At 34.1% G+C, this 10,000-nt stretch overlaps 1 protein-coding gene across 1 annotated transcript in view; it reads right to left on the reverse strand.

Annotated features, from left to right (window-relative positions):
• The window catches only part of ube2g2 (ubiquitin-conjugating enzyme E2G 2 (UBC7 homolog, yeast)), an 11,503-nt gene extending 6,746 nt beyond the window's left edge, over positions 1 to 4,757 (reverse strand). The window contains exons 1-3 of the mRNA XM_059342286.1: positions 4,603 to 4,757; positions 2,809 to 2,844; positions 1,267 to 1,312 (exon numbers count right to left, since the gene is read on the reverse strand). Of these exons, the coding sequence (XP_059198269.1) occupies positions 1,267 to 1,312; positions 2,809 to 2,844; positions 4,603 to 4,645 (125 nt within the window). The 5' untranslated portion in view covers positions 4,646 to 4,757. The remainder of the gene's footprint in view (positions 1 to 1,266; positions 1,313 to 2,808; positions 2,845 to 4,602) is intronic.
• Positions 4,758 to 10,000: the final 5,243 nt, after the last annotated feature.

Raw genomic sequence — 10,000 nt, forward strand, 5'->3', positions numbered from 1 at the left:
AGAGTGTTCTAGCTGTCCCCAGGAAGTTCTGCTGGTTCTTTAGGACACTTGAGCGCTCATTGAAGGGTTCATGTGGTCACAGGAGGTTCTAGTGTTTTATTCCTTCAGGGGGATGTTGAAGCAACCTGTTGGACAACGTTCTCCACAGACTTTGATCAGTATCGGTTCTCTTCAGACCGCAGCATCAGTCCCAGGTGTATTTTTAGCATCACGATGTGTTCAGTGTCCTGCAGCAGTGTGGTGATTATCAGACTTTAGTGATGTTTGAATATTGGCCTTCCTCCTCTGATCTGATCGTGTTTCTGCAGGTTATTCCTGCATCAGAGTGTCAGATTAGACTGAATCTGATAAAAGGTTATTGATGCTGACTGAAGCAGCTGAGAGTCTGACAGTTACACCTGAGGGCCGTCTCAGGTAATTATGGGATGTGGTGACAGTGATGTCACACTGTTGGAGCGTGAACGAGCTTCAGGTTTAATTAAAGGGCCGACTGAAGCTGCTGGCACGACAACAACAACATCATCATGAGGACAAATCAGAACTAATGACACCAGCTGCTGCAGAAATCACAGTTATAATCTGTTAGAATCAAACACATTTTCTCCAGAGTTTGGGATTTTGATTTCATGTTTCAAAACAAATCAACAGTTCGAATAATCACTTTGGACTTCAGGAACTAAAGAGACACTTTGCATTATGTCTGGTATTTTGCAAGACTAATTCATAAAGAAATGATTGAAATAATGAGACAGGTTCTGAAACATTTAGTGTTGCAGCCTTTTGTCAACAAACCAAAAACTGAACGACCTGTAAACAAATTTAGAAACCTGATTATTGAGGGAGCAGTGACACCTGCTGGTCTCATCCAGCATCACAGCTGGAGCAGCCGTTAAAAGTGAAGAAATCTGATGTTTTTTGTTGTTTCCTGCTCCACTGAGTTCTATTCTGCAGCTTCTTTTGGTAATTAACACAACAGAATTATCCATCTACAAGCACTTCAACACAAGCTGGTAAATACTAAATGTGTTTCACTGTGTCTGCATATAAACAAATAAATATATAAACAAACAGGCATCTCTTCTCTACAAACTGATCTAAAATCTGATTTGTTTTTAATGGAGTCTGGTGAGGGAAAGTTGACAGAAGAACAGTTTCCTCTTGAGTATTTTCAGAAGATTCACTGAGTGATACTTGATGTTTACGTGTTTGTTCTTGATGTTTACGTGTTTGTTCCGTCTGATCACATGTTTGTTGATGTAAACTCACATGATGAGAGCCTCCCATTCAAAGAAGTTCTCCTCGTTGGCCGGACCTGCAGACACAAACACACACTTTACTGTTTGTCAGGATTTTATGCTTTTCTTAGTTTTATATCACAGTAAACTGAATAGTTTCTATTTCATGCTCTTGTTTAAAAACATCTTCAGTCATTCTATTAATGGAGAAAATTATTATCAAATTAATTGATAATAAAAATAATAATTAGTTTCAGCCCTAATGAGTCATTTTAAATGGTGAAACATTAGGACTCATGTGTAAAATATATGTAAATATACAAAGGACACAAATAAATTAATGGCATTATATGAAAATAAATAAATAAAAACATTTAAAATGTGAATGAAACAGTAATTATATCCAATGAATTGATACAAACATTTTGTAAAAATACATAAATATGTACAGAAATAAATCTGAAAAGTAAAAATGCTCCATGTTTCCACAAATTCAAATAAAAATGCTTATTTGCCTGCATGTTTCCACATATTCCTTCATGTTTATTTATCTTTTTATGTCCATATTTTTAATTTACTTATTTATTCTTTGCATTTCTTGATCCTTTTATTTCGACATTTTTATGTTTATATTTCCACATTTTGTTATTTTATTTATTTATTTATTTATCAATAAATGTACACATTTTTCTATTTACTTATTTAATATTTTATTTCTTCCCCCTCATATTTCCAAATGTATGCTCTTATTCTTTCACAGATGTTTACTTTTTTATTTTTATGACTCCATCAGTAACAGTTGAGGTTAAATTAATTAATCTGATATTAAAAATGCTTATTTGTCTCCATGTTTCCACTTATTCCTTCATATTTATTTTGTCTTTTTATGTCTATATTTTTTATTTACTTATTTATTCTTTGTATATCTTGATCCTTGCATTAACACATTTGTGGATTTTTATTTTTATATTTCCACATTTTATTATTTGTCAATACATTTAAACATTTTTCTATTTACTTATTTAATATTTTATTTCTTCCCCCCTTAATTTCCAAATGTATGTTTTTATTCTTATACTGATTTTTATTCTATTTTTGTGACTCCATCAATAAGAGTTGAGGTTAAATTTATTTATCTGATAATAAAAATGCTTATTTTCCTCCATGTTTCCACTTATTCCTTCATATTTATTTTGTCATTTCATGTCTATATTTTTGATTTACTTATTTATTCTTTGCATATCTTGATCCTTGTATTAACACATTTGTGGGTTTTTATGTTTATATTTCCACATTTTATTATTTGTCAATACATTTACACATTTTTCTATTTACTTATTTAATATTTTATTTCTTCCCCCCTTAATTTCCAAATACACGCTATTATTCTTTTACTGATTTTTATGTTTATATTTCCACATTTTATTATTTGTCAATACAGTTACACATTTTTCTATTTACTTATTTAATATTTTATTTTTTCCCCTTAATTTCCAAATATATGTAATTATTCTATTACTGATTTTTATTATTCTTTTATGACTCCATTAATAAGAGTTGAGATTAAACTCACCTGCAACGATCCCCTCAGGTGGGTTCAGAGTGAGCTCTGCAACACAAACACAGCTTAGCTTAGCTTAAGGTTAGCATGCTTTAACACCAGACTGTGACCTCTGACCTTTTATCCACTGTCATGTTAAACAGTGTTTATGTTGTGACTGAAGTTAACTCTGCTGTCAAACTTATTTACAGTCTCTCTGTGTCCTAATGCAGCTGTTCTCAACCTTGGGGTCGGGACCCCAGTTGGGGTCGCAAGATGATTTCTGGGGGTCGCCAAATCATTTAGGAAGTCAGCTCTGTCTCCACTGTGTTAAAGTGTTCATGTGTTAATATGTTTCAGTCTTTTTGGTCACTTAATGTCTTTTTTTTAGTCATTTTGTGTTTTTTTTAGTCATTTTGTGTCTTTTTTTTAGTCATTTTGTGTCTTTTTTGGTCATTTTGTGTCTTTTTTGATTATTTTGTGGTCAATATGTGTCTGTTTTGGTCAATTTGTTTCCTTTTTTTGGTCATTTTGTGTCTTTTTTTAGTCATTTTGTGTCTTTTTTGGTCATTTTGTGTCTTTTTTTAGTCATTTTGTGTCTTTTTTGGTCATTTTGTGTCTTTTTTTAGTCATTTTGTGTCTTTTTTGGTCATTTTGTGTCTTTTTTGGTCATTTTGTGTCTTTTTTGGTCAATTTGTTTCCTTTTTTTGGTCATTTTGTGTTTTTTTTAGTCATTTTGTGTCTTTTCTGGTAATTTTGTTTCTTTTTTGGTCATTTTGTGTCTTTTTTTTAGTCATTTTGTGTCTTTTTTGGTCATTTTGTGTCTTTTTTGGTCATTTTGTGTCTTTTTTTAGTCATTTTGTGTCTTTTCTGGTAATTTTGTTACTTTTTTGGTCATTTTGTGTCTTTTTTTGATCATTTTGTGTCTTTTTGGGTCATTTTGTTTATTTTTTGGGTGATCTGAACTGTGTGTGTGAGATTGTGTTCAGTGAGTGGGGGTCGCGACTCAAAAAGGTTGAGAACTAGTGTCCTAATGGACTGGATCTTTACCCACAGCACTAACTCTTACTATGTTTCTTGACTTCATCCTTGCTTGTGTTGTATCAACTCTCATTTGTACGTCGCTTTGGATAAAAGCGTCTGATAAATGACATTGTAGAATTGTAAATAAAGCGGAATCCCGAGTGTAAACATTAGCATCAGTGCTAACATGCTAACAGCAAAAACTAGTGACAGCCGCTAACAAACACCACCAACATACATCATCATAAGCTCAATATATAGAATATAATATTAACACTAACAAGTTAAAACAGGGGTTATTATTAGCATTAGCACCGAGGCTAATCCTTGTAGCTAACAGCATATAATGCTGCACCAAACTACACTTAAAAAACTGTCTGAATTATGATTATCAGAGATAAACAAACAGAATGGTTCACAGGCGCATTTTAGAGCTTTAATCTATATTCCAAACAAGCAAAAAAGCTCAACTGCACTCAGTTTGTGATTCATTAATTCTAGTTTCGTCACAAAGTCGCTCATTTTGAAAGTTGCATCATTAAACAGTGCAGCGGAGAGCGACACAAACAACTTATATAACGTGTAATTTCACCGCAGTTAATGAGAATCAGAGCATGAACATGATGCCGAATTAAAGGTACATTCCACTGGTTTATTATAAGTGTGAAGCTGTGATGAATACATGATTAATAAGAGCTCAGGAGCAGAGGAAGTGTAACTCTGCGGGTTGGTGGCTGTAGTTTGGTGCAGCAGCATGGAGCCGCTGGCTGCACGCGCAGCTCCGCCGCTTCCGGTTCTACTCACGTTTATACTCCGCCATGAGTCTCTTCAGCGCGGTGCCGGCCATCAGTTCACCGCAAACACGAAACAAATATCAGCTCCGGGTTGTTGTTTTCTTTCACTTTTTTACTTTCTGAATCTGTCGGCAGCTGATCCGAGGAGCGTTTCCGTCGGTGGTTCCTGTGTGAGAGTCATCACAGCGCCCCCCGCCGGACGGAAGGGGAATTACACCAGTAGAAATTAATCGTCACCCTGTTAAAATAATCGCCTAACTCGTTTTTTCAAGTTTTGCAGGAAACACAAAAAACTTCACCAAAAGTGTAAAGTATGACATTTGCTCCAGCTCCGCTGTCTCAACTCAACTTTATTTGTAAAGCACTTTAACCCTATAAAGCCTGAACCATGAAATAATTGCCAGAAAATTCAATTTTTGTAAAAACTGAGTGCTTATTAACCTGCTGACGAATTTTAAGAAATAAATAAATTGCATATATGAATTCTAATTTGTATCATATTTGATACATCAGGTCTTTTTGTGCATTTTGTTGCTCACAGATTGTTTTTCTCGAACTAACAAAAACATATAAACCGTAACATTTTTAACCTATTAAGACTTTGACTTTTCCTTTTTCCTCAACCATGCAAAATAAATATTTTTTCCATATAACACAACATCATACATCTGCTGATATGAAGTTTTTTAATGCAGCAATAACTGATCCACTCGTGGAACCTGCATATCATTTTTGCTACATCTGGTATTTTTGTGCAATGTGTTGCTCAGTTTGTTTATCTTCAACACATGTATACATCAGGTTTTTGATGATGTAGAGGTCTCAAAAATAACTGTATCTAATATGATACACTTGGCTTTATAGGGTTAAAACAACCACAGCCACAACAAAGTGCTGTACATAAACAAACAGAACAAGAGACAATAAAATAAATAAAACAGGAATAAACACTAAAATAAATAGATTCATTGCTTTTTAAAAAACAATTTAAAAAACAATAAATAAAAGCAAACCATAAAACACTAAAAACAAGAGCAGAGTCTCATGCGTGGTTAAAAGCCAAGGAATAAAAATAAGTTTTAAGATGAGGGACAGATACAAAAAATCTTTCCTGCCACATGCCATCACACTGTACAATAACAGATAATAGTCTGGTTCATTACATACTGTCGTTATGCACTTTATGTGTTTTTTATGCACACTGTTCATTGCACCTTATTTGTTTCACGGCACCAACATTTTTATACTGCATATTCATATTTATTCTGCACTGGAATTCCACTCCTTAATACATACTCCTTCTTTAGACACTTTATTTTTTATTGTAGTTTTATTGTATTTTTTATATTTTATTGCTTGAAGTATGCCTAGGTTGTTCTCATTTAATTGTGTTATCTATCTATCTATCTATCTATCTATCTATCTATCTATCTATCTATCTATCTATCTATCTATCTATCTATCTATCATTTCACTCAAAAAGGATGTAACAAAGGATGGCTATTGGCATAGTAATAACACTGTGTGTAAATTAGGGTTGTCAAAAGTATCGATACTCAAAAAAGTATCGATACTAAAACATTGTATCCGGATACAATACTGATTTTCAAAAGTATCGAGTATCTGAAGCTTGTTATCATAGTTGCAGTTTCTTTTTGCACAACTGTTTTTTATTATAAATATTTAACCTGTGGTTCTGTTCATTTTTACATGTTGCATTTTTCTTGTTAATTAAAATATTTTTCTGTTAAATTTTGGGATCTTTGTTTTTATCCTGGTGGTATCGAAAATGGTATCGAGTATCTAATATTTTCCTGAGTATTGGTATCGGTTTGAAAATTTTAGTATCGTGACAACCCTAGTGTACATTATGTAACTTAAGAGAAATAAATGACTTAGGGAATTATTTGAACATGCCTTTGTGACTTAAGCAAGATATGGTAACACTTTATTTTGAAGGTGTCTACATAAGAGTCACACAAGCCTGTCAGAAACATGACATGACAAGTATCATGAGCATTAATGTTACTTCAAAGTGTCATTAATGTTCATGACACATCCCATGTCATGGTTATGACACGCTCATGTCATTCTTATGTAAACACTTTCAAAATAAAGTCTTACCATAAAAAAAAGTTTCAAATGTATGAGAAAAAAATGCAGATTTATGAAATTAAAAGTTTCAAATGTATGAGAAAAAAAATGCAGATTTATGAAATTAAGTTTCAAATCTATGAGAAAAAAATTGCAGATTTATGAGATTAAAAGTTGCAAATCTGCATGAAAAAAGTTGCAGATTTATGATGTTGAAAGTTGCAAATGTATGACAAAAAGGTTGCAGATTTATGAAATTAAAAGTTGCAAATCTATGAGAAAAAGTTGCAGATAGATAAAATTATACATTTCAGATTTATGAGATTAAAAATTGCAGATTTATGAGATTAAAAATTGCAGATTTATGAGATTAAAAATTGCAGATCCATGATAAAAGTTACAGATTCACGAGATAAAAAGTTGCAAATCTCGGAGAAAAAAGTTGCAGCAATGTTTATATGAAGGTCAGAGGTCAACAGAGGTCCCACAGGTCACGGTGGTGAAAACAACATGCAGATGATGTCATCATGTTTGTTTGTAACAAGCTTCAGTTTATTATTGGACTCTGAGGACCAACTGTTGGTCCTAATGAGAACCAGAAGGACCCAGAGGACCCCATTAACCCTGATACCCCCCCCCACACACACACACACACACAGATACACACACTCAGTCTTTCTCTCTCTCTCTCTCTCTCACACACACACACACACACACTAACACAGGGACACACACGCATGCTCGCTCACGCTCACACTCACACACACACACACACTCTCTCTCTCTCACACACACACACACACACACACACACACACAGTAAACACAGCAGCAGTTTAGTTTTGTGATAAATTGATTTATTTGGTTTCTGTGAGTAACTACAGTCGTAGTGTTCTCATACATCATCTGCAGTTCATCAAACTGATATATATTTATAAAAATTAGAGAAATATAATCTACATACATCTAATACAAAAACAAACCAGTCTAGGAGTGATCCGCTGCCCGGTCAGTCGGAACAACGGTGACAAAGTTAAGTGCTGCGAGAAGATCTCCAAGAAGACGAATATTAGAATTATGAATCTGTGCATTAAATAAGTCTAAAAATAAAAACATTCTGAAAAACAAAACGACCACCAAACACACAAACGGGCCCAGGTAAGATCTAAACACACAAACACACACCTGTGAAGTTTCTTTGGTTGTTTCGGTTGAATCAGCCCTTTAAATAAAACTTTAAATAAATGTCTTCAAGCACAAACACACAGCTGGAATGTGGCAAAAAAAAGAGAAAAGTTCAAAGACTTCGACGTCAGCGTGAAACGAGACAACTCACCACCGTTAAAACACGCCGGGTTCACACACACACACACACACACACACACACACACACACACACACACACACACTGAGGGATCAAAGGTCACCTGCAGATCTTTAAACAATTAACAAAACAATTATTAAGACGGAGTATTAGGGCCACATTTAGAAGACAAAAACTATGAGAATACAAATATTGAATTAATTACGAGAATAAAGTCGTAAATATTTACTTAATTACGAGATTAATGAAATATGATGATAATGAATTATAAACAATGTTTATTGGGATTTTTTAGTTTCTTCTTAACGTAAATGTTTTAAAAATATTTTTAAAAATGTACGAGAGAGATCGTGGCAGATTTCTGTCACGTCTCAGAACGAACCAAAACATCCTGAAAGTTACAAACTGACAGAAATCGTCTTTACGAGCTCACAAACATTTTAATCAGTCAGGTTATATTTTATATTTTATATTTTATATTTTATATTTTCTGTGTCTGTGGTGGAGAATCTCCGGACGGTGTTTAACGGTGACGTGTTGCTTTAAGGCGAGTCGTGTTCGTTAAGGCCGCGGTGACGTCCGCTGGACGCCGAAGTCAAAAATACAAACAAGACGAGAAAAAAGTGCTCAAACAGAAAAAAGAAGAACCAAAGTGACACATTCAGCGTTTGGATGCAGCCGGATTATACAGACAGGAAGAGGTTAAAGTTCATAACTCATCATCTGGTTTATACTCACAGAGTTCAGTGGCATTAAGGCACTTTAATGTTTTTAACACAAAACTGTCTGAACCTGGAGGACTTCATTACCCAGAAGCCTCGGTGGTGAAGAAAACCTGATCAACAAGGTGTTATTAGCTTCAGACTGGAGAAGAATAGAAAATAAATCTAAGAGTTTAAAATACTGATAATAAATAAAATCAGGAGAAAATAACAAGCTGTTAATATCACTTTAGCCAACGTTAGCTAACTATCTTTGCTGACTCATTGTGTACAAACTGTATTCTGATGCTTCAAAACTGTTTAAATTAGTTTAATTTTAAATAAAATCTCTGCTGCTAACAAGCTAAAGTTTATTAGCTTGTGAGCTAACATTATAACCTGAAACTTGTTGTTGTTTATCTTCTTTTCTGATGAATCCACTTATAAGTTTGACCAATAATTTGTTATTTATTTACAAACTGTGGAGTTGTTTCAAACCGTCGTCATAGCAACATCTCTGCTAGCGTAGGCTAATGTGCATTAGCTACAATGCACAATTCATGGGAATTAACAAATGCTAGTTAACTCTGATCTGCAATTAGCCTAGAGGCTGAATCAAGTTTTATAATTTCATTACTAGTTAATTTATTTAAAAGTTTCTTTTTAACTCTTTGTAGAATAAAAACCTCAGTTACTGACGGGCTAATGTTTCTTAGCTAGCGAGCTAACATCAGTTAGGATCTCTTTAGCTAACGAACAACAGTTAGCTTACAAATGTATCAATTTATTTAACTTTATGAGCAGCAAGGATAGTTAGCTTTCTTTAAGTTAGCTTCAGTGGCGTCCAACCTTTTAATTACTGATAATTAACAAACAAGTTAGAAATCTTTTTAAGTCGCTAATCTGCTAATGTTCATTAGCTCGTTAGCTAACCTCATTGAGGGAGCTGGAAGTTGGAACCTTTCCATGGGAATTAACAGGAATTTATAGGAATACATGGGAATAAACTAGCCTGGCTAACACCAGACCAAATCTCATTGGAGATTAGGTCTGGACACCTACAATGCTTTTCTCCGTAGAGGAGGTGTGGTTTACGATCCTCCGGAGCCGTTTATTGGACGCTTAGAATGTCTATCAAAGCGTCTGTAGGTAGCTCTTAGCCAATCAGATCAGTTATACCAGATGACGTAGTAGAGCAACAGAAATGGATGTTTGTTGTGTGTGTGTCTGTGAGAGAGTGTTGCTGCTGCTTTGCTTCTTCAGTTCTCGCTTTCTGCAAGATTATTTATT

Source organism: Centropristis striata, chromosome 10, assembly GCF_030273125.1.
Source record: "Centropristis striata isolate RG_2023a ecotype Rhode Island chromosome 10, C.striata_1.0, whole genome shotgun sequence".
Lineage (NCBI taxonomy): Eukaryota > Metazoa > Chordata > Actinopteri > Perciformes > Serranidae > Centropristis > Centropristis striata.